This window comes from Paramisgurnus dabryanus, chromosome 6 (genome assembly GCF_030506205.2).
Source record: "Paramisgurnus dabryanus chromosome 6, PD_genome_1.1, whole genome shotgun sequence".
Lineage (NCBI taxonomy): Eukaryota > Metazoa > Chordata > Actinopteri > Cypriniformes > Cobitidae > Paramisgurnus > Paramisgurnus dabryanus.
In genome coordinates this window covers 13,710,929-13,737,107 of record NC_133342.1, presented here as the reverse complement: position 1 = coordinate 13,737,107, position 26,179 = coordinate 13,710,929, and the positions used below count along the sequence as shown (strand labels likewise).

Genomic DNA, 26,179 nt, shown 5'->3' with positions numbered 1-26,179 from the left:
TGAGTTTTGCATTTATTTTTATTGACACTTTGTACAAAATGGAAGTATCACAACCAGCAAAGAATAGGCCACGTTTACCATAAAAACAACTAGACTTAAAAAAGGCAAAGAATTGAAATGAATCAGGTGTTAACGTACAATTCATTAGTGTTGGTCATGTTAAACTGTAATACAGACACCACACATGAAAACCTGCTGAATGTCATTAACAATGAAGAGGAAAGTTTTAATATAGGATGTTCACGATTTTTGTCAATTAGTTATGCTCTGCTGAAAGTTTAATTCTCTATTTAAGCCTTCTGTCCATTTGGTCTCTCACAGATATTGGCCGACAACCTAACAGTATTTTTTTTTATTCTGTAGTCCCTTAGACTGTGAAGTGCATTTGTGTAATGTCAACCTAAATCATTATGCATGCATGTGAGAGAGATCACTAACACAACATCTTTAAATATGGCACAAATATTTATTAGTTATTTTTACTAATCCATAACAATTATTCTTAATGATAATTTATTTATGCATTAATTACAAATTTAAATTATGCCCAACATTTCAAATAATTGGTTAAATTGGGGACTATTCTTAAATTTGCATACATGGCCAAAAATGCGATGGTCTATGACAAATAGCCCAGTACTAACCCAAAATATCTGATGATGTTGTGTGATCTGTAATAAAAGCCAATGTGAGATTATGACCATTATAGTACAGCAGTAGATAGGGCAGGCCATTTGGGATACTGACAACAACCACACAACAAACAGGATTGAAATGGACAGTAAGGTAAACAGAGAAAATGCACTGAATGAAACTTAAATCACTTCACTCCCGCTACTAGATGAATGCTAATGATCATTGCATCACGGTTAGTATTTAAAGATGCCTACAGTACTCTAGAAGCTGTATATTTTTTTTGTTACACTCGTTTTAAAATATAATTTTAAGCTCAAGGTTTGGTATTGAATTGTCTGAAAGTATTGTGTGTGTAGTAAAGTTTGATGTTGTAATTAATAATTGACAGTTTGAGCTCCTTCATATTACTAGGGTGCAAAAGTACAGACAGTAATGCAAACACACAGAAACGAAAAATTAGAAAAATTAAATATATATATATACTTTGTGACATTATTTCCATAATTTTCAGGCCAGAATAAGGAGTGATGAAAGCAAACAAATGGTATAAACATTTTTATAAACTATAAAAAAAAGAGAACACGACATTCAACAAAATGAGTTTCAGAACATCCTGTAATAATCCATCAAACATATGCAGACATTGAAATAATACTTCTGTAACTGCAAACTACTGCATATTCAGAGGACTTCAGTAATGAACACTGGATATTTGATATGTATACGTACAGTATATACACATACGAGAATATCCTTCACTAAAAGTTTAGTACACTGAACTGTACAATAGCTTCCAAAGGGAACTGTTCATCAAAACACTGCCTTGCTTACATAGTAATACTATGTTTTACAATACAAGATTAACTTTGTCCCATAAGGAAAAAAGAAACAAAACGAAAGTTTTGCGCAAGCCTGGCAGGCCACAAAGTGCATATACGGTCATTCAGAAGCCACTGTTAAAGAAAGGATCCAGGGGGTGCAAACGAGAACGGTTGGATCCACTGACTCTTAATTGATTGTTGCCCTATGCATGTTGTTTATTGGGTTAGCATTAGCCTCTCCGAACAAAGACAGTGCGAGACAAAGCTCAGTTTAAATTCATATCTAACACCCAGGGGCTTTAAGTAAAGGCATTGCAGCAGTAAACCGGGATGAAAATTTGAGAACGCTCCATCTCAGAGGCCCAGTGACGCAATCTCCCAATTAAAAATATATACTGGTATTAGAACAACAGCATTAGAATCAAATTAAAACACACACACACACAAAATAAGTACGGTTAAACATAATATGAACCTAACAAGAAACACTTCAGTTTGAAGCACATGAGGGGTCACGGATTACGTGACCGCTACTGAATGACAGCAAATGAAAATTTGTGCGTGGATGACCATCTGTCTGGATAGTTTGGAAAGAGACCCCTAGAGGAGAATGCTTGAAACAACAATGTCTGAATGGGCGAAACATTGTCCTTTTGAAACCCAATGAGATGGGGAATGATATCATTTACAGTAGTGCACCAATTATTGTGTTTTTCCTTCCTTCAGTCATATAAGGTACCGAAGCCCTAAGGTGATATTGGAGTAAAAAATCTAAAGTTTAGTTTCATGTGCAGAATTTTTTTTAAAGTTGAGTTTCGCATGGTCACGTGAAACTATCGAGTGTGTGCACGTGCAACTTTTGCGTGCGCACTTAATAAAAATCAAGTCTATTGAGGTCTTATATGTGGAGCCCCCAAAGGGACATTGAGCAAAAAAAAAAAAAAGGTTTAGTTTCACGTGCACACGCAAAACTAAACTTTATTTATTTTTTGCTCCAACTAAACGCGATATTTGCACGTGCGCACCCAATAGTTTCACGTGCGCGCGCAAAACGAAAATTTTTTTTTTTGCTCAATGTCCCCTTGAGGCCTCCATATAGAAGACCTCAATAGACTTGATTTTTATTAAGTAGGGAACACCACAGCTTTTTTAGGCACTGGCTTAGATAAAATTATTTTTGAAATAAACTGACTGAGTTGAATAAAACAATAACAAGGATCATTTGGTCGTTTTGTTTATTTTCAAGCATTCCCCGCTTCAATTGTCCTTTCATAAAACATTTCAAGAGAAACAGACTGCTTAGCATGTCTGTTTACCATCAGTCTAACTTTTTGAAATGCTCTCCAGTCCAACAGGCTTGAAATCCCATCTCTTTACTTTCTCTATGACACTAGAGCCCCCTCTAGGGGTCTTAGGTAACATTGCCATCTAAAGATGTGTTCTACTTCCTTTGGTCTAAGCCTGGCTCTATCCAGCTTTCGCACCCTCTTTCTCTGTCGATCTTTCCATCTCTTTCCCTGTCTCTCTCCAGCAGTTAACCATTGAGCAGGTAGACCACCAGCTCGTAGGTGCACATCATAATAGCAGTGTTCGGGATCTGTCGGACCAGGTGAGTGGTGAGGCCTCGGTACAGTGCTCTGTAACCCTCTTCCCGGAACACAACGCTTAGCGTCTGGAAGAACGAACGATACTTGCTGCCCTCCTCACGTAGCCTGGTACGAATAACCTCTGTAGAAAAAATGAACACGGTTTTTAGTTATTCATCGAAGAGAATGAATATAGGCATGTTAAAAGCGACCAATCAGCACTCACCGTGAGGATAGGCGATTGATGTGGCGCACGTTTTGGAAGTGGCAGCAGCCAGCATCATACCCACAAAGTCTGAAGCGTCTTTTACGGATTCATCTTCATCGTCCATGTTAGCATTGGCCTTGGACTCTAAAAGTTTGCGTTTAATGCTTTCATAGATGACAAAATGGATGACAGTCTCTGATATGCCAGCATAAGAAGCAGACATGCCCCTGTAGAATCCCCGTAACCCATCTGACCGATAGACACGTCGGACACACTCAAATGCACTCATGCGTCTTTCTCCGCGGTTCCTGAGAAACACCAGAAATAAACACAAATGTTGCAAATGTCTTATGAATATCTGCCAGCTAATATAAAGATCACTGCCAAAAATGCTCAATGTCAAAAGTGTCTAGGCCGCTCTTGGAGAGAAACACTTCAACTTGACTTGAACACAGTTGCCAAAAAAAGTGAAAATAAAGTTTTTATTGTTGTTTATGGTTTAAAGTCTCACTGTACTCAATAGGCTTTATGCCCAGCTGCACTACTTCCTGAACTTCCACTGCCATTATTGGACAAACTGATTAATCCAGGCGTGTCTGATTATTGTGGTTGTGACTGGTCAGGCCCCCCTGGATAAATCAGTTTGTCCAACTCTTTTTTTTATGGCATTTATCGCGTTTGGGAACCAAACTCTTTAAATATACCCATGCGACTTACGACCAGGGGTCCAGGGTCACAAATGTAAAAAGATGACACATAACTGCTAAGTTAGGTTTCACACAATATTTCCATACATAATATTTATGACTCAAACTACTGATTCACACATTCAACTGTGTTTGTATGCCTGATTACGTGTTTTGTGACATTGATAACCAAAACGATTTTAAACTGCGGGAATGACACTCCAATTTTATGGAGGAAATACTCAGCAATGGTGTTGAATGATGAATTTGCACATGGCTTATCTTAAGACATTAAAAACACCATACAGAAATATAAACAACAATAAAAATCTGATTTTCCCCACAGTGAGAGTTAAAGTGACACAAATTATTGACTATAGGGGGACTTTAAGCAATTCTGAATTTCATTAGATGCCACTGACAGGCTATATTGGGTGGTTAATCTGAGTTGAAACTATATTCTTCAGGACAATGAACCTCCGAGAGTAGGATGGGACAGCCATGCTTTACACAGATGCAAATGCTTGGCCAGCACGTTGCATGCAGTGGGACTGTTGTAAATACTTAAGTAACAAGGTTTTTGTTTACTGCCACCGTAACACAACAACACGTATTAAGTACCTTCAAATGTTTATGCCATTACGCTGAACACGAGACAATATTTATACATAGTCTTAATGTATTTGCACAGTTGCGTAAAGTATGTTTCCTGGCTTTGTGAGATACAAGTGTGATAAAACAAACACTTTAAATAGCATGTTACCCACCTGGCATCAAGCTGCAAGCGTGTCTTTATTAGCCAGATCGGGTTGGTTGCTGTAATGGCAGTGAACCCTGGGAAAATAAGGTAATTGGATGAGACACAGAAGTGATACAGTCAAAGTGTCTCAAGCACTGGACATTTAGCAAGTCTGATGACTCAAAAACAGACAAACTTTTCCTAAAGAAATTTCACACAAGTGCTTTGGACGTCTGTAAAATGTGCTTATGGCCTGTTTGTTTTGGGTTTAACTGAAGGATAAACCATTGATGTTACTTTTATATTCCATATTTTGGACCACTTTAAAACACCGTGACACGGACTGTGTGTCATATACAGACTTAAAAACATGGATGAAAGCCATAAGCACATCTTAGAGCAGTGGCCACAGCAGTAAATAAGGCCTTTTAAGCAGTGTTTACAATATCATCTATAATAAAACTCCAAATGTAGCTTTACTATAAATAACCCCAATAATATAAATGGCATAACATATGAGCTAAACTTTGTGAGAAAGCATCTAAAGATACAAAATAATTGCAATACAATAACACAACTGAAGCTAAATACAAAACTGTTAGTATTGATAAATAAATATTTAGATTTACAGCATGGGCACTAAATTATACCACCGCTGTTATTTTCTTTATATTCATGCCATTCGAGTATTATGCAGGCAAGACGTGTGATATGACAAAATTAGTAAATGAAATTTGCACATCAACCAATTATATTTTAATATTTCTTTGTATAGTATGTGTATGCAAGTTAAGGCTGCCATGTTAAAAGTGATGTGACCTTTAAGTAGGGGTGTAAAATACATAAAATATGGATCGATACATCAATTAAATTTCTAACGATTCATTAATGACACACATAAAATATCGATATAATCTACCTTTATTTTGACACTCAATCCTTATTCCTTAACGTAACGTCAACCTACGCATTTCTGCCAGGGCAAGCATTATTTATTTATTTTCGTCTGCTAGTGTCAGCAAGTGAATGCGATGCAGCAACAAAAATTTATTTTTTTATTTCATTTTTTACTACCTCAGTGACTGGCAATATTGCACATTTTGGCACAAAATACAGAACTTTGACTGTTTCAATCATAAGTTTGATTTTGTGCGTCTTTTTTCCTTTGTTATTTATTTAAAAAAAAATTGTTCCAATTGGGGCAGAGATTGTGCCATTTTCAAAGAGTTTAATTAAATGTTCATGTTGTATATTTTGGTTGCATTTGTAAGTTATAATAAAGGTAACTGCTTAAGGCATATAATACACTCACCTAAAGGATTATTAGGAACACCATTCTGATACTGTGTTTGACCCCCTTTCGCCTTTAGAACTGCCTTAATTCTATGTGGCATTGATTCAACAAGGTGCTGAAAGCAATCTTTAAAAATGTTTGCCCATATTGATAGGATAGCATCTTGCAGTTGATGGAGATTTGTGGGATGCACATCCAGGGCACGAAGCTCCCATTCCACCACAGTCCAAAGATGCTCTATTGGGTTGAGATCTGGTGACTGTGGGGGCCATTTTAGTACAGTGAACTCATTGTCATGTTCAAGAAACCAATTTGAAATGATTTGAGCTTTGTGACATGGTGCATTATCCTGCTGGAAGTAGCCATCAGAGGATGGGTACATGGTGGTCATAAAATGATGGACATTGTCAGAAACAAAGCTCAGGTAGGCTGTGGCATTTAATCGATGCCCAATTGGCACAAAGGGGCCTAAAGTGTGCCAAGAAAACATCCCCCACACCATTACACCACCACCACTAGCCTCCACAGTTGTAACAAGGCATGATGGATCCATGTTCTCATTCTGTTTATGCCAAATTCTGACTCCACCATCTGAATGTCTCAACAGGAATTGAGACTCATCAGACCAGGAAACATTTTTCCAATCTTCAACCGTCCAATATTGGTGAGCTCGTACAAATTGTAGCCTATTTTTCCTATTTGTAGTAGAGGTGCACGTACCCGGTGGGGTCTTCTTCTGTTGTAGCCCATCCGCCTCAAGGTTGTGCGTGTTGAGGCTTCACGAATGCTTTGCTGCATACCTCCGTTGTATCGAGTGGTTATTTCAGTCAAAGTTGCTCTTCTATCAGCTTGAATCAGTCGGCCCATTCTCCTCTGACCTCTAGCATCAACAAGGCATTTTTGCCCACAGGACTTCCGCATACTGGATGTTTTTCCCTTTTCACACCATTTTTTGTAAACCCTAGAAATGGTTGTGAGTGAAAATCCCAGTAACTGAGCAGATTGTGAAATACTCAGACTGGCCCGTCTGGCACCAACAACCATGCCACGCTCAAAATTGCTTAAATCACCTTTCTTTTCCATTCTGACATTCAGTTTGGAGTTCAGGAGATTGTCTTGACCAGGACCACACCCCTAAATGCATTGAAGCAACTGCCATGTGATTGGTTAATTATATAATTGCATTAATGAGAAATTGAACAGGTGTTCCTAATAATCCTTTAGGTGATTGTATAAAAATGTTGATAAATTAATCGTATCACAGCGAATCGTAATTAAATCTACTGCATCGCTGGCGGAGAAAAATTGATATTGTGTCATTGTAACAAACTGTGTGATTTACACCCCTACCTATAAGGTTTAGGTGAAACATTTTTATGTTCCAATATATGCTTGCAGTGTGTTAAAATTAAAAGCAAGAGCAAAATATTTAGTAGGGTTCTGTTGGTGAAACTATTTGTTCTCTATTCAACTGCAGCAAAATGAAGCGCACAAAGCCTGGGCTTGGTGTTGTGGGTGCACAAAGTATACTAGAAATCCCCAAACATAATAAAGAGACAATGGCATTTTAAAATGAAAATATTCATTTGTTTCTAACAATACAGTGTGAACATTGTTATCTCAAAGCTAAACAAACCATAAGGAGGTCTATGGTAGAAGCTCTAGAGAAGGTAAGAGAGGCCTAAGGCATTTTACTGGTGAGGGGGAATGAAAGATCGGTATAAAAGAGTAAGAAGAGAGAGAGAGTGTGTCTCTGACGAGTACTCACAGGGGAGGGGCAAAGCTCCTCTCCTCACAGCTGCAGGACGAAGCCTGCAGATATGGGGGGCAGAGCAGGCTGGCTCACAGACCCTCACGCAGGGTGAAAGCTACAGTAAAGGCCTAAAATAGACACAGGCTTTTCTGTACCACAGTCACAAGCAGCAGTCCACATGCCCCTCAGAGTCATGTCAAACACATGAGGGAGTGGAAATCTTCAACAAACCCCACCCACCCAGCAATTACATCATCAAACAATGACCATTTCATCCCTCCCACCCCCCAAGTTGAACATTTAAGTAAGTGCTTTCATTTTCCTTTCCTTTTTAAATGGATAGAAGAAGACAGTAAGAAAATGTGAAGGGTAAGATACAAGATAGAGAGAAGCTCTGTTCCAAAACATTACCTCAATGTGAAGGATGTTTCAATTATTTTCATTATGTTGCCTACTGAACATCTAGTTTTTGGCCATTTCTAAAGCCTGGTTTATACTTCTGCATCAGACCTATGCCGTACCATCTCGAACGTATCCTCTACGCCGAATGCTCTACGTGTCAGTTTTCATTCATACTTTTGCGTTGTTGTCCATGTTGACATGCATACCACTAGTAGGCAGTCCTAAACACCTAGTTTTGGTCATTTCTAAAGCCTGGTTTATAATTCTGCGTCGGACCTATGCTGTATCCTCTATGGTGCACCCTCGACACATCAGCTTTTATCTATAATTCTGCGGCGTTGTCCGTGTAGTCATGCAGACCACTAGTAACCAGTCCTAAACACCTAGTTTTTGATCATTTCTAAAGCCTAGTTTATACTTCTGCGTCTGACCTATGCCGTATCCTCTATGGTGCACCCTCGACACATCAGCTTTTATCTGTACTTCTGCGGCGTTGTCCGTTTCGACATGCAGACCACTAGTAACCAGTCCTAAACACCTAGTTTTTGATCATTTCTAAAGCCTGGTTTATACTTCTGGGTCGGACCTATGCCATATCTTCTATGGTGCACCCTCGACACATCAGCTTTTATCTATACTTCTGCTTCGCTGTCCATGTCGACATGCAGACTACTAGTAACCAGTCCTAAACACCTAAGTTTTTGGTCATTTCTACTGGTCTACTGGTCATAGCCTGGTTAATAATTCTGCGCCGAACCTATGCCATACTCTCAACGCCACACCCTTTACGCTTTGGAGCCGAAGAAGGTTGGAGAAGCATCAGCAGTAATGGCAGTAGACAACAACTTTAGTTACAGCTCGAGTAGTTAAATATTGCTCCGCAACTTGTTCCATCTTTGTTTTTACCGATGCAATCAGAGAAGCGAATGATGAGATGTGACGCTATATACATTACAGATTTTTTTACCTGAGGGAGGGGTTCTAGCCGACCAATTGTCCGTTTACAACTAACGCATTGTTACCTTTTTGGGGAGGTATATATGTGTAGGCTATGCCATACATAAGAGGCAAAAGTATACGTTTGGATTAAGCAGATTTGACGTGAAAGTATTTGATAAACGCGTAGTATTTGTCGAGAGCATTTGGTTACAATTATTATCTCATTTTTGACGAAGGGGCCATTTAGCGGCTTTTGCATCTGAACTGCGTATATTTGTAAACATATTAGTGTAATGCAATATGTAGCTGTCTATGTAGGATGTATAATAAGTTTTGGAACAGAGACTGAGAGTAAGAGAGATGAAAGACAGGATTGTTGAGTTTTAAAGGACATCATTAGACCAGTGTTTTTCATTTTAAATGTAAAGGTACAGAGCAAAGCTGACCTCACTGGAGCTGAAAAGAAGCAAGACTATATATTATAAGAACTAAGCTTTATCAATGCTGAGTCATTTAAACAACTAGCAAATTAAAGTGGGATCAACCTTTATATCAAAAGTAACGTCAAGGAAGGTTAGAGGCAGTGCATGTAAGAGTCTATGTCTAAATGCTAACCTTGTCATACCCATTGAAAGAAAGTCATTGCAATAATGATGCTGCTGCTTAAACTGAGCCTGAAAAGTTTATCCATTATAAAACCACTCAGTTTAGCATTTTTCTAATAAATGTTTCTAGGATTTTAAGTTATTTTAGTCTTGTGTATTTTAAGGAGTTGGTCAAGTTGGTTAATATAGTACAAATGTGTTTATGTGATGAATAATCAGCAATCTTAAACATTTCTCATATATATCCAATGCAAAGCTTTACTGCAGTAAAGTAATGCTAATACAAAGAGTGATCACAAGAAACAAAATAGACAGAAGAGAACGACTGGTGTAATGAATATTTCATCGTCCTGTCCCTTATCGGATGCCAATTTTCCATTCAGGGATCAAGGACCTATATTTAACCCGTTTAGTAACATAAGGTCTATGTGTGCTGTATGGTGGTGTGGAGTTGGGCAGCGTGGCCCCTATTCTCTTATCTTCAAAATACAGGCAGCACATGGCAAATGTTTATGTCAAAACCCTAACGAAAACAACTGTAAAATACATGTACAGTAATCGAATGACAAGGTTAGCATTCAGGACTGCAAAATAAATGAAAAAAAAAAAGGTGTGCATGTGGTTCTTACACTGAATTTACCTTTACGGGGGGTTACAGGCTGGCAAGGGGGCCATGTGTCAAAACTGCGTAATCACAAGGAGGTTAAAAGACTGCAAGCCAGCTACACTGGCTACATGAATTGAATAACCATCATTATTAAGAATAATCATTATCATTAGGAGAATCATGATCATACCGGTGAGTAGAGACGTGACTACCTGAGGCGTCCCGATCCCGCCCGTGTCAGTCGCGAGGACCGCTGCCCACCGCGCATGGCACTCTACATGTTAGCGTAGCGCCCTGCTAGCGGCCGCTACTACACACAGCACAGACAGCGTGTGAAGCCAGACTGTTTAGAAGCACACTGGCATGTAATGACTTATGTCCTCCAGTCCTCGAAAGGTAGAAGAAAACAAAAAGGAAAAAAGAAAGTGGGAAAGGAAAGCACAACCTAAACTTTGAGGACCTTTTCATCTTTTTTTTTTCATGTAGGGCTTAAGCTAATAAACTTTCAAGCTAATATAACATGCTTGAAAGTTATTTGCGTTAAAAATGGTTAGACTGAAATGTATCAATTTCGGCAAGAATAGATGGGTAATACAGTTACACATTTGTATCTGTGTGTTCATTTGCTGACGGAGACACTACGAAAAGTTTTCTTTTTAATTAACTTAGGTTTATTCTCTTGATCATCCGAATTAAAGTTTAAATGGAAAAAAACAGCTTCAAAAGAAACCGTTTGATCCTGAAAGTCTTCAATTGTGCTTTCGGTCTAAATTCTGTCATACCTTGAAAAAAAACGTAACCCAATATACGGGGCAAAACCATGGCTAAACTCCCCCATTTGTACAAGATGGTCACTAGGACAAAACATGATATTTCAAGAAAACTGTCTCAAGGCTTTGTCATTGCTAAAAAAAAAAGCGACTGACAAACATTGGTTATAAACACCCCCCATAGATGCAATCTGTTGTTTTGTGTACACTAAGAAGTGAGTATCATTTTAGTTTAGTGTGTAAAAAACAACCAAAAAGAGCCAATGCAAACTTAAGTAAAAAATGCATCAACACAACACAAGACGTCCGCCCATGACTCTTACCTGCTAAACCAGCAGACAGCATGTGCACCTGTGTGGAGTCTGGATCAAACACATTATTCAGCTTCTCTTTAGCTGAGGAGTAGGCAGCAAAATATATTGCTCTGTGGACAAAATGGAGACATGCGTGTTAAAAAAATGTACCACTTGTAAATTAAAAAGTTCACTGCATCAGTGTTTAAGAGGCTTAGGAAAAAAATATCCACATTAAGATTTCATATTTAAAGTTTTTGAGAAGAAAAAAAAAATATATACTGCATTATTGCATTTTACCAAAACCCACACTGTCCGTGTGCTTCCTTTGTAAGGGGCCAATCACACCAAAAGCGTTTATGGCAGTTGCAGCCGCATTTTTTGAATGATATTCTATGGGCAGGGAGCGTTTGCTCGCTGTTTATGCGCGCTGAGCGCCTTGCGTTTTTTGCCGCCGGCTGCAGCACGCCTCTTTGAAGGAACGCTGAAAGCAGAGAAACGCCCGACGTCATTTGCGTCTTCCATTGTCCAATCGAATGAGGGTAGAGGCGGGCCTTACGTTGTGGTGAAAGAAGTTTAGAGTTGCTCTCTCTACTGCGTGTTTGGGCACCTCTCATCCTCAAACAAGGTCAGAGCAAGCGCCCCCTTTTTAAAGTTTCTGCTAATATGACAGTTAACAGCAAAAGAGCGCTCACGCTTTAATATTGGATCGACAGGACAGCGGACTCGGTGGTTGCCTAGCAATATAAAAAGCCACGTCGCACTGCTCTTTTTTTTTAAAAGGCAGTGCGTCACGCCTTGCGTTTCCAAGCGTTTAAAGCACTTTTGGTGTGATTAGCCCCTATAGATGTCTATCATATAGCATAGTAGATGGCAGAAGTTTTTACACAAACATAAACATGCCGAAACAAGATTTATTCCCTCACATTATTTATATTATGATCTATTATAAACAAGAAAGTGCAAAAAAAAATCAATGACATACAAACTAAAGGTAATTTTAAAACTAATTATAAACTAAACTGATTTAGTCAATTGAGATTACAGATATCTAAATAAATAGGCTTTCCATTAATGTATGGTTTGTTAGAATAGGACAGTATTTGGACGAAATACGATTTAAAAATCTGGAGAGAAAAAAAACTAAATACTAAGAAAATAACTTTTAAAGTTGTTCAAATGAAGTCCTAAGCAACACATATTACTAATTATAAATACTTTTTTTTCAGTAGAAAATGTACAAAATATCTCCATGGAACTTGATTTATACATAATAACCAAATGATTTTTGGCATAAAAACTTTTTATAATTTTGCTCCATAGAATTTATTGTTGGCTATTGCTACAAATATACCGGTGCGACTTGACTTACAATGAATCGGAAGCCAGATATCTGCAATATTACATTGATAGGTCCCTGTTGACTCCCACTCATATTGTTTACCGGAAATGTCTTACAATAGTACAGGTCCTACATTTCTGCTCAGTGTATTGCCATTAACTCTTTCCCCGCCAATGACGAGTTAAAATTAGTTTGAAAGCAAAGAGTCTGTGTCCTTTCATGATATATTGTATGTTTATATATTTTATGTGTTGTCTCCACCAGATCATATGCTCTGTAATAACAACAAATGTATTTTCTTATTAAGGCAAAAATCAGTCTGATGATAAAACACAACAGGATTATTCAGATCAAAACTTTCACAGTTAAGCTTTCCTTAGTGGGAGGGATTTTAAGTATTATGTAATTCCCATCACCACACAACCGGGGCAAATGTCTGCACTAAGTGACCTGAAAAGACTGAGCAACCTTCTGAAACCAGATGATTCCAACTGTCCTTACATGCCGTGCCTTCACAATCAGTGGCAGTCAATCAGTGGCCTACCATGTTTTCCTGACAGCCAATCAGATTCTGGTTTTAACATTTGCAAGATTTCAAACAGTCAAATGTATGTAAAAATCAGGTATGCAAACTTATGAGGGGTAAAACAGGTCAGATAAAACCAGGTGTTTCATTAAACTGAAATATTAAAGGATCAGTCCATTTTCTTTTACTCACCACCATGTCATCCAAAATGTTGATGTCTTCTTTTGTTCAGTCGAGAAGAAATTATGTTTTTTGAGGAAAACATTCCAGGATTTTTCTCATTTTATTGGAATTTAATGGACCCAAACAATCAACACTTAACAGTTTTTTTTCAACTGAGTTTCAAAGGAATATAAACGATCCCAAACGAGGCATAAGGGTCTTGTCTAGCGAAACGATTGTCATTGACAAGAAAAAAAATATGCGCTTTTAAACAACAACTTCTCGTCTATCTCCGGTCCTGTGATGCACCAGCGCGATTTCACGTAATATGTCATCATGTCTAGAGGTCACGGATGATGCATGCGAAACTACGCCCCAGTGTTTACAAGTGTGGAGAAAGAGGACCGTTCCGACGTTGTTATATGTCGAATGATACCAATTAATTTGTTTGTATCGGTTTATTGTTTAAAATGGTCAGCAAATGTCCGTTTCATATATGTAACACTTGACCATTCTACGTCACTACGCAATTACGTGAGGTCGCACTGGCGCGTCACAGGACTGGAGATAGACGAGAAGTTGTGATTTAAAATTGCATATTTTTTATTATTCTTGTCAAAAATGACAATCGTTTAACTAGAAAAGACCCTTATGCCTCGTTTGGGATCGTTTAGAGTCCTTTGAAACTGCAATTTTAAACTGTATTAAAACTGTTCTGTGTTGGGGTCCATTAAAGGCCATTAAAATGAGAAAAATCCTGGAATGTTTTCCTTAAAAAACATAATTTCTTCTCGACTGAACAAAGAAAGTTATCAACATTTTGTATGACATGTTGGTGAGAAAATTATCTGGATTTTTTTAAGAAAATGGACTTATCCTGTAAAAGCATTTAATCTTGAAGGAAGGGTTTTTATTTAGGGTTTTTATTTAACTGGTCAAATCAGCTTTATAAGGTAAATATAACTGAAAGGTGAGCAGTTTGTATGGCTAAATAATTTTGTTTTCCAACTTGAACAATGTGACATTCCTAGTTGGATATTACACAATTGTGAATGTCTCAATTCCAAAAACTACACTAAATATTTGAGAATAAGCATAATGTCTGTACGTGAGCATAAGCACGCATATCAATCCTTATGTTCATATGCGCGTGTTTAATATTTACGTAACACTAAGAGTCACGTGGCAACCACTCCAGCTGTGATGGTAGAGGACACAGAGGACGAGAACGCTGAGAAGTGCACATACAGATGGAGACATGAGATTGCACACATTCACACCTCCTGCAGCATAAAAGGGCATATACACAGAAATCATCTCATTTTAAGTGGCTTAGTTGCAAACACCATCACCCACATACCAATTTAAATGTGATTATATCACACAGACGCACACAAAAAGCTCAAGTGAATGAGGACGTGAGAGCAGCTAGCCCATATAGCATAGTGATGATACACTGCAGTCAATGAACAAACCGCAGCTGACTCATAGGGAGAGAGACAGAGAAGAGCGAGAGAAAAAAATTCACAGATGCTAATGAGAAAAAGTGCTTGCCAGCTCAACAAAGAGTCTATCCTCCATTACAGTCGCACAGACACTGCTAAACACAGCAAGAGCTGGAGATTTAGGAATCCACTGTAAAGCTAAGATACAACCAACCAGACACAGAGTCAAAGGGAAGAGTGACAGCGGAGGGTCTATGGCCAGTGTAGTTTGTAATAAGACAGAGACCTTTGCCCTTATGAAACCATATAAATAAAGGGAAACTTTAAGAACACTAGGGAATATAAAAACATTTTAAATGAAAATTCTGTCATCATTTACTTATGCAAACCTGTAAAAATTTTCATTCTGCTGAAGATATTTTGAAAAAAATGTTAATACCCAAACAGATCTGGGGCACCTTTCACGTTTATAGTATTGTTTGTTTCATACTATGAAAGGCAATAGTGCACCAGATCTGCTTGGTTACAAACATTCTTCAAAATATCTTTAAACCAGAACAAAGAAATGTATACAAGTTTGGAATAACTTGAGAATGAGGAAATGACAAAATCACTATATCCCATGGCTAAAATCAAGACAAAGTTTGAGATAAAAAAGTACTTTGTGCAGTGTAAAAGATGATCTACAATTTCCAAACAAGTAAGTAAAAAATATTATTGGGAGGACACATAACTTGCAGCAGTGACTGTTGCTTTAGTGAGATAACCCAAATTTTATATAAAAAAAAAAAACTATTGTAATCAACATAAGGGTAAGTACACAAAATCTGCATTTTAATTTTTTTGATAAACTATGCTTTAAAGCAGATTAAATAACTATTTTTATTACGCACATTGAAGCTGACGTTTAATTATTGTACACAAATCATACCTGGATGGAGCCACTCCTACCAAGTTGGGCCCTAGTCCCCTAAAGAGTGAGCGAGGACCTTCTTTCTCCAGTATTAACCTGAGAGAGAAAAAAAGATAGAGAGAGAGAACAAACATGACATGACATGTAAAACTTATGCCTAAGTGATTACTGGATGCAAGTAACACCCATGGAAATGATATAGTATAAGCGGCAACACTAAATTATTAATGTAATAATGTGACATGCTGTTGCCATGACGTCCTACATTTGCTGCTCTGTCTTTAGTAAGCTATTCCTTGAATAGCTGTACCAAGCTGCACCTTGTGATTAACATTGACTATGTTTACATGGAAAGCATTAATCTAATTATTGACCTTATTCTGAATAAGACATTATTCAATTGATAGTTTACATGAGTTGCTCTAAGAATAGTCCTTTTATGGTCCCATTTTACATGTTGTAGAACATAAACTGATTAATGGCAAACCTCATTACGTCACCATGCTGCGCCATCAAGTTCCCGAATTCAACATACAGTTCGTCTTCATTATGATAACACATACAGGTTTTGGTATTTCATTTTTTATTTTACAAACACTTCAAGTGTAGTTATTTACTTGTCTTGCTATACGTGCACTTTTTTTAATTGAACAATATACAACATAATGCAGTACTTAAAATTGCATTACTTATTTACCTTTTATTCCTTAAATGCATTATATCAGCATTATAGTAATTTATGAAATACACTCACCTAAAGGATTATTAGGAACACCTGTCCAATTTCTCATTAATGCAATGTTGTAATGGTGTGGGGGATGTTTTCTTGGCACACTTTAGGCCCCTTAGTGCCAATTGGGCATCGTTTAAATGCTACGGCCTACCTGAGCATTGTTTCTGACCATGTCCATCCCTTTATGACCACCATGGCTACTTCCAGCAGGATAATGCACCATGTCACAAAGCTCGATTCATTTCAAATTGGTTTCTTGAACATGACAATAAGTTCACTGTACTAAAATGGCCCCCACAGTCACCAGATCTCAACCCAATAGAGCATCTTTGGGATGTGGTGGAACGGGACCTTCGTGCCCTGGCTACCTGTGCAATCTCTATCAACTGCAAGTGCTATCCTATGAATACGGGCCAACATTTCTAAAAAATGCTTTTAATACCTTGTTGAAACAATGCCACGTAGAATTAAGGCAATTCTGAAGGCGAAAGGGGGTCAAACACAGTATTAGTATGGTGTTCCTAATAATCCTTTAGGTGAGTGTATGTGACATGAAAATACAATATCACATAATACTGGTGGTATTGTCATACATGAGTCACAACACTTCCTACTCTGATTAAAATGCTAAAAAGTTAATGCAAATTAATATAACAACCAAACTGATACCAGCATCGGCAGATATCAATCTGACTAATCGGCGTAAACATTTTATAACAGTGCATCTCTAGTAGGGATGGGCACGAGTACTCGATTGCTCGAGTACTCGGACGTGGCATCGATGATCGATCACGAAAACGATGATCATGAGGGTTTATTTATTTATTTATTGCGGATATGTCAGCATTTGGTTGTCTGGTTAGCGTTACAATCGCCTGTAAGACTGTGTCTGGAGATGCGTGTTTGACGTTGTGTCGAGGCAGACCGGCGTATGACATCAGTAACATTACCATGCATGATTCAAAAACAAACAGATATTTCCGCGCACCCGCCGATCCGCGCAATTCGCGGCAACGCGCCTATCTCGCCGATCCTACGAAGCCGGACACACCTCACATCACTGAGGCTCTATGGTTTAAAATGATGCCGTGATTTTCGGAAATAAAGTCAGTCAGGTGCAAAATGTACAGCGCCGTCAAAAGTTCAATGGGTTATCATCTCATATGTAAACATCAAATGTCAAGAGATACCAGAGAGCCATACGAGCATTAACAATACATCTTGACTGAGAACAGGTAAGGGGACGACACGACACAGCTAAACGCTAAAATGACAGAAAAAGACTTAAAGCTGCTTAATGTTATGAAGCTTATGCTTTGACTGGACGTGTTTAAAGCGCACTGTTGATGGTGCACATCCACAACGGGAGTTAAACTTTCTGTACATAACTTAGTTGAAAACTTAGTTGAAGTCTTGCATTTTATGCAGATAGATGCATGTTGTATAATCCATTTATGTTGTATAAAGGCTTAATATTATGTAGAGTGCGTCATATAGAAAGCGCTTCGGTTTGTGTTTATTAACCCTTTAGTTTCACTTCATCACGCAGCTTTTACTGTCAGAGGTTTCTGTTAAAAAACATTTAATTAATTAATAATCTAGTATGTGTTCATTGTTCTGTCATAGTTTCTTCAAAATTAGGTTTTATTTAAGTGTTTTTAATAAAAATATTTTAATTTTCACCATGACGCGTATGCCCCGCCCCTTTGATTGCCCCGCCCCCAGTTAATCGAGTACTTGTTCTTCAGACCTATGGATTAATCGAAATGAAAAAATTAGATAAATGCCAATCCCTAATCTCTAGTTTTTAAATATGGTAAATATATAGATGGTTTCAGGTGTACCAACATAAACAAACGGCTTTCGTGGAACACACATAACTTCCTGTAAACTCTGCAAAGAATCAATAACAAAGACCTTTTAGAGTAGTGATAACAAGCAAAATAAACAACAATTAGATTACCTTAGTTAAAATTAAAGCGTATCAAAAACTACACGGAGCTAATGTTACTGTGGAAAATGTGTAATACTACATAATGTATACATTCTTAACTACAAATCTGATTATTTTCGATGAGATATTTGTTCCAGAGGTCAGTTTAGACACTAGTCAGACCATTAAACAAATAGTGACCGGAAGTAAAGTTCTGCTATGAAACCATCTATAGAGAAGAACTCTAAAAGCCGTCTCAAATTAGCCTAAACATTTAATAAGTAAAAATGTGAAGGGGCGGGGAATGTGTAAAACTTGTCTGGCATTTCTATTCTGTGCTGATTTCTGCTGAGGTAGTTTCTGTGTAGGCATAGTCACTGCTCTATACTCTGTGTACTTGGATACTTTACTGAGCATACTACACAGACAACAGTCTGAAAGTGATATTTGGAGTCTTGGACCAATAAAATAAAGATCCTTCATTACTTTCCAACTCAATACGATAAAAGGGATTGTAATAGTTCACAAATGAAATCCAGGGAAATCTAACGTCGCACAAAAACAGGATACAGAACTCCAGAATTATATTCATATATATTACAAAAAAAGCACCTCAGGGCATTTCTGTGCTTTTCAATGTTTTATCCATTTTCTAATCAGAATGGACTCAAAACCTATCTTAAAATAACTTAATAAAAAAGACTGCATCTGTAGCTTATTTTCTGCTAACCTACTTTTCAACCTCTTTCTTCAGTTTCTTTCTTTTTTTCTACTCGAGTAATACAATAGCCTAGAACACCAACAATTTAAAAAATTGATTCCAGCACTAGAGAAACAGCAAGACTTCATCCATAGACTGTCTATCAGTCTACTCTTTTAGCCACGTTAATGTGCATGACAGTTCAAAGTCCTAATGGTTAAATCACCAAGCAGATATTTAATTGCTAATGACAGTTATGCAAGTGTTATGCAAGTGTTCACTGCATGCCGACAACTAGTTGGTTATAAAAGCAGCAGATTTGGTTAAGCTTCGTCTTTTACTTGTTTGTTCTGACACTCCTGCAAAGCCACGAAGGTCACTACAGATGGTATTAGTTTATAGTTAGCAAGACAGTCACAGAGAAAGACTGAACAAAGTGCAGCTTTTTTTAGAAGCTCAAAACCTATATTACTGTTTATCAACAAGATCCTTTATCAAAATTGTTAATACTACACCATGTAGCTCTTTTTTTATAGCGCAATGCTGGTTTAAATGCCTTAAAGCATGTCAACTTGTATGATTTGGTTTGTTATACTTACTTAAGACAGTGCAGAGGCCCCGGTGGGGCCATACGGGCCACGCTGGCCCCATTCACAGTGCTGAGCTGCACTTCAGAGATATACAACGTCACAGAGGAAGACTGCAACCTCGTCTTCACCACCTCAAGTGGACACGTCAATATAGCACCCACAGTGCCCCCACAGCTGTTCACGGAGAGAGAAAACATTTGTTATTCACTTTTATGTAGCATCATTTGCATTGAAAAATGAATCATAATTTTAAGCGACAGTGACTTGCCAAGTAGACTCAAAATGTTTAACTGAATATTTCATTTAAATATAGTCAAAATCCAGTTTATTTTCATAAAATGCACATGAAGTATTCGGACGAGATTAGTTTTACATAGGGAGGTGGGGTAAAGCCATTTTTATCAGAGCAAGTCAAAATCACTTTTCAGTAGGGCTGTCAACGAATTTTCTAAATTTCTAAATTCTTATATATATATATATATATATATATATATATATTCAAATAGTTAAAAAAAATTCTAAGGTGAAAATTTATATTCAAATATTTCTTTTATTTGTTATTTGTTGCCACATTTTTCGGAATTGTGGGCCTCATTTTATTTAACGTCAAACAGAAACATTACTTAAGTGTAGGCTACTGTACTGACTGAATAGATATTGCATGAATAAAGGATAAATGCATTGCTTCCACTGGTTTGGTTATTTACAGTTTCATGTCCAGAAAAAAATCCATGTTTAAAACAGCACAGCTCGCTCGAAGCGTTCAATGTCAGTTTTTTTATGCTGTAAAACTTTAATTAATATAAATAATATTTGTTTCAATCACTGAATGAAGGCTGCTATATTTGGGACAAGATGGCCTTAAATTGCTTGCACAAAACTCAAAATTTGTTTGTTTGTTTTGCACATGTGATATCAGAAAGCGAGGTAATGTGCACGTGACGACGAGGAAGTTGGCGTGCTGCGTAAAAGTGTTACCCCTCCCACTTCTGAATGTTTTACTGAGATTTATAATCCTGTGCCAATTAAACATCAATATTACAGACGTCCTGTGGTAAAATGACATTACTCCATCTAACCCCTGTAAAAATAATCCCGTCCGAATAGGGCTGAAGAAAATCAAATCTATTTTATTTATATTCACCAATGCATTTGGCAGAAACTTTAATTTAAAGCGACTTACACTACATTCAATGAATACATTTTACAAAAGTGTTTGTTTTCCCTGAAAATCAAAATCCTGATCTATGTACCGCTAATGCAATGCTCAACCATTGAGCTACAAGAACCCAGACATAGTATTATTCTGTATAATATTACATAATATTATTTAGGAACAATACCATACACCAAAAACTTAATATTATTATTATGTTTATTTTACAGGAACAGTATAAAATCATGCATATCATATCTTCTGTATCTATTTTTCTTTAAAAAGTATTTTGATTTAATACACATACACATGTATACTGATTTAATGTTACTTAATCATCTTTATGCTCATTCGATTCATAACATTTACATTTTCAACACCACAGTATTTTGCCTATAGCTGACATCAACAATGGTTTGATTATTGAGCTTGTGAATGTCGGCCAAGTTCATTATGTATAAGCCATTGTGCCTATATGGGTGCAACTCACAGAGGTGGGCCGAAACTGTAAACCAAGTCAAGATATTAGACCTTTTGCAAAACCAGAATTTTCAGTTAGTGTGTAAATAACCTACATTTCTCATGTTACCTCTTCCTAGCCACTTTTCCTCAGCCACCAAATGCCAACTGGTGCTTTAACTTTAATCCTGCTAATCTGCTGTATCTGTACTTTTCAACAGCACATGTTATTACTATGTTGACACAATTATTACTAAGAAGAAACACTAAATGTTTATAACTTGCTAAACTTAGCAATGGACTGTTAAATGATCCCTCTGTTCTAAACACAGTCTCTCCTTTCAAAAGGACGCCTCACATACAGGGAGCAGCAGTGAACTTTGGCCCAGATTTGGAGTCCTCTGGTTTGTTTCTGCTAAGGTTTTACATATTGGCTCTCTCACTCACTCAGTGGTGGCCAATAAATAGAATGATCACAAGGAAAAACCCAGCAGCCCATCCCACTAAAACCTTCAGCAGAGTCCTTTTACAAAATGCACCACTGGATTTTAAGTACTTTACTTTGGAAAATTTGCATTTAAACATCTACTAAAAAAAAGAGTTTTGATTGTGAAAGAAAAGAGAAGTACTCTGGAAAAACGAGAAATGCAAAACCAAAGAAAAATGCTAATGTTGAAGTCCCCTGGTCAATGATTAGTTCAGTTTTTGAAGTGAAATGGATATTTTGAGTTTGAGGTTAAAATAGCAGTGATCAAAAGACACCTAAATTCCCAAAAGCATAGTAATAAACAACTTGTCTAAAGTAATCAGCCCTATTCAAATGGGATCTGGTCGAAATTTACGTCCTCACGAAAGATTCTTGTCACCCGACCAAAATCTCCTAGTGAGTGCAGAACCTGTGCTGTCCCAGGACAAAATGTGCCCATTTACCTTTCTGTTGTGAACCACATATTAAAGTGTTTCTCATACATTTATTTCTGACAGGTTCTATGAACACACCCCTGGCGACAGTCGCTGCGCTCTGCTGTGTTTTTGGGTTTTTCACACTGCCAATGACTTTTTTCAGTCCAGTTTGCCGACATTTCTTTAGTTGTGAATGTTGATCTGGATTTAAATCCCGTTTGCAAAGAGCTGAACAAAAACTTCTGGTTGCGATGACACGCGCGTCCTCACTACGACACGCCCTATGTGGCATTGTTTCTGCATGTTACCATGTCATCTTTGCGGGAGTAATCCCAGAACATTAAAGGAATAGTCTACTCGTTTTCAATATTAAAATATGTTTTTACCTTAACTAAGAACTGTTGAATCATCCCTCTATCATCTGTGTGTGTGCACGTAAGCGCTGGAGCGCGCTGCGACGCTACGATAGCATTTAGCTTAGCCCCATTCATTCAATGGTACCATTTAGAGATAAAGTTAGAAGTGACCAAACACATCAACGTTTTTCCTATTTAAGACGAGTAGTTATACGAGCAAGTTTGGTGGTACAAAATAAAACATAGCGCTTTTCTAAGCGGATTTAAAAGAGTAACTATATTTTATGGCGTAATAGCACTTTTGGAAGTACTTCGACTCGGCGCAGTAACACCCTCCCTCTCCCATTATGAGGGTGAGAAGGGGAGCGGACTTTTCAGGCGAGTCGAAGTACTCCCAAAAGTGCTATTACGCCATAAAATATAGTTCCTCTTTTAAATCCGCTTAGAAAAGCGCTGTTTTATTTTGTACCACCAAACTTGCTTGTATAACTACTCGTCTTAAATAGGAAAAACGTTGATGTGTTTGGTCACTTCTAACTTTATCTCTAAATGGCAGCATTGAATGAATGGGGCTAAGCTAAATGCTATCGTAGCATCGCAGAACGCTCCAGCGCTTACGTGCACACACACAGATGATAGAGGGATGATTCAACAGTTCTTAGTTAAGGTAATAACATATTTTAATATTGAAAATGAGTAGACTATTCCTTTAAGCCTCTCTACCAATCTTTTGGACATTTTTGGGACCAAAGTGCTGTGTGAATGGGGTTTTAGACTTGACGTATCTGCCGTTGATGTGCGCAGTGTTGCCAAACTTGCCGTACATGCGTGCTGAGTGGGCAAGACCTGTGTGACGGGGCTTTGCGTGCATATCCGCGTTAAATATGATCGACCTGAACCAATATAAGTATTGTATTTTTAGCCGTTCATTTAGAAAGCATTTCGGTACTACATGACATTTTAAGCAGTGTACTGTCTTGAGTGTGACATGCAACTTTTTGTTACCTTATGTAAGTATTATAAATAAAGGTTCTGACTTCATCAATCCATTTGTAACACTGTAAGATTTAACTCATAAGTATATACACTAGATGTCGCCTTGGGGTTCTAAGCATGCGTCAAAACCGCCCCATCTTGGAACAGGGCTCTTGTCATAGGAAGTAGCTAGGTAAAGCTGCTATCTCCGCCTGTACTTCGAATTCATGGACGATGCCAGACTTTTGTGCTGCGTATGGATGTTAGGCCTACTAGCACTATGCATTATACAGTAGCTAGAAAAAGAAGATTTTCAAAATATCAAAACTTATTTTTTTCTGGACTCAATGCTAAATACGTGTCTGACTGTTGAAACGAACCAAAAGAAAACCAAAAAAATTGCGTTCATGACGATTCATAGTGATTTTATTTCTGTTACACCATTGCCTACAATGACGCTGATGTGGTGTTCCCCTGTTTCAAGATGGCGGCTCTATTTGACGCATTTGGTCCAATTAACTGCTGTAGCCCAGGCGACATCTAGTGTACATTTCTATGGATTTAACTACACTACAGAAAAAAAAATTAAAAATTGAGAAAATGTATAACATTAATTCTTGTATATTGTGTAAACTGCTGTGTTTCTTTGGCTTATTTGTCAGACCCAGGTCAACATCAATTGTAAACAGTAAAGCTAAAGGTGTGCAACGGTTATATATTAAGAAGAATTCTGCAGAATAATAATCTGCATCACACTATCATTGATATATTTATGAGAAAATCCTTTCCGGTTACAAGCCAATGTGCACATTTTTACAGATATGACAGCTCATGTCATGGCTCCTGTAGCTCAATTGGTAGAGCATTGCATTAGCAGCAGAAAAGGTCATATGTTCAATACCAAAGAACCACAAATACTGATACAATGTATATCCTAAAATGCACTCCAAGTTGCTTTGAAAAAAAGCATCTGCCAGTTGCATAAATGTAAATCTAAGACCAATTATTCAGGCATGCAAAACAACAGGTATGATCAAACTTATCTTATCCTCACTACTTTAAACTCCCTATTTGGATTCAAATGACCCCTATAAGATAACACACACATTATTCTCTTATTAAAGGCATTATGTTAGACCTTTAATCATCCGGTAGCGTCAACAAATGACCTTGAGATATATAATCTCTTGCTTAACAACAGTGATGTGTTTCTGTGTCACTATCAAAGGAATCAAAGGCTCTAATTTCATGACTGGAAGGAAAAACATTTCAAATGTTTACAAGAAAACAATGTAGCTTATTAAGACCTTCTTGGGTGCAAGATAGCAGCCAGGAACATTGAGTTATGAGAATGGTTTCAAAAATAGCTTTAGTATAATACCAGTGTGATCCCTGTCAAACACCCAGACACAAATACTGACGGGAGTAAAGCTGACAGTTGAAACCACAGGTCTGTTTTGCTACAGGAAACCGTGTTGCTTCATGTTTACATTGATCGTGTAGCATCTACTCGGTTTTTTGGAGGTAAAATGCGATGGGTGAAAAACATCAAAGCACAAACACTTCCTGAAAATTGAAATGCCTGAGACCTTCCAGAGGCTTCTGTGACAACAGCACAGATCAATAACATAGCCTTGCAAAAACAAACAACCATATATATGATCATCTGTCTGTATTAACATAAAAACACATTTGCGAGCTTATTCACAGAGACGCTGCCTGCACGAGCGTGTTTCGTCATACATTTTGTAACGGTCTAACGGATCACGTGCAACAATCGTGTTTTATATTAAAATATTCAATTAACTACTATCAACACGTTGCGGTATTGCAAATAAATGTGTGTCAGAATGACAGATGCGTGCATACTTGCTAATATTCGTCTACGGTTCGCTACTCACCCTCCAGCAAACAAATGAACCAGGGTGTCTCTCTGATTCATCCTTCAGCATTCTCCGCACCCACACCCTGGCCTGCAGTGCAAGCAAGAGCCGTACAGCTCCGCCGGACCCGCTACGCCTCACCTTTGTCGACCAGTGTAAATGATGCGTGTGTGAATAATAAAAAAGAAAGCGCGATGTCAGCCCGATATCTTGCGGGCGAGATGTGTCGCGAGATGCGGCTAGCTTAGTCAGCTAACGGATCTCGATGTGCGCAGACGCCTCCTTTCGCCTCTCACCGCTGCGCTTTTGCTTTAATCAGGACTTTTTCTGTCGAACAGCAACGAAATCTGTCGAATACCGAGGTTGTGGTTGCAGAAGAGGTAGATTTGGTGAAGGTAAATCCGTGCAGAGTCGCCAGTGGCTGCGGTTCCGTTGTATCTTCAAGCTGCGGTCGAGATGAGAAGCGAAATGAGAAGGACAGCCGAACGCTATTTACGAGCCAATCAGAAACCGCAAAACAGAGGCCGCGATTGGTCGGCTTGCTGCGTGACGAAATTGTCCCCGCCCCATCATGCCTCTTTCACATGATCAAACGATTGATAAATCGTAAATGTTGATTTACCTTTATTAGAGATTGGGTCATGTTTGCAAAAAGTGTCTGATAAACCTACAATGGCCTAGAAACGAATAGCAATACAGTTTAGCGAATGAGAACAGGACATTTACTGGGCGGGCTGTATGTGTTATAAATATTTATTTTTCCC

General features: G+C 37.9%; 1 protein-coding gene across 1 annotated transcript; it reads right to left on the bottom strand.

The window, feature by feature from the left end:
• Positions 1-25,891, bottom strand: slc25a36a (solute carrier family 25 member 36a). The gene is made up of 7 exons (XM_065267177.1): positions 25,434-25,891; positions 19,693-19,857; positions 15,746-15,823; positions 11,370-11,470; positions 4,705-4,771; positions 3,270-3,559; positions 1-3,185 (listed from the first exon to the last, which is right to left on the bottom strand). Exons 1-7 carry the CDS (start codon positions 25,472-25,474, stop codon positions 2,992-2,994), a joined length of 936 nt encoding a protein of 311 aa, XP_065123249.1. The 5' UTR covers positions 25,475-25,891; the 3' UTR covers positions 1-2,991.
• Between the last annotated feature and the right edge of the window lie 288 nt (positions 25,892-26,179).

Bases quoted from the DNA above. Each gene is read 5' to 3' on its own strand.
- slc25a36a (XM_065267177.1), bottom strand. From the start codon at position 25,474: ATGAATCAGAGAGACACCCTGGTTCATTTGTTTGCTGGAGG. The intron at 19,858-25,433 runs GTGAGTAGCGAA...CTCCGTGAACAG, and splicing joins GTTCATTTGTTTGCTGGAGG to CTGTGGGGGCACTGTGGGTG. The intron at 11,471-15,745 runs GTATGATTTGTG...TTTTGTCCACAG, and splicing joins GTAGGAGTGGCTCCATCCAG to AGCAATATATTTTGCTGCCT.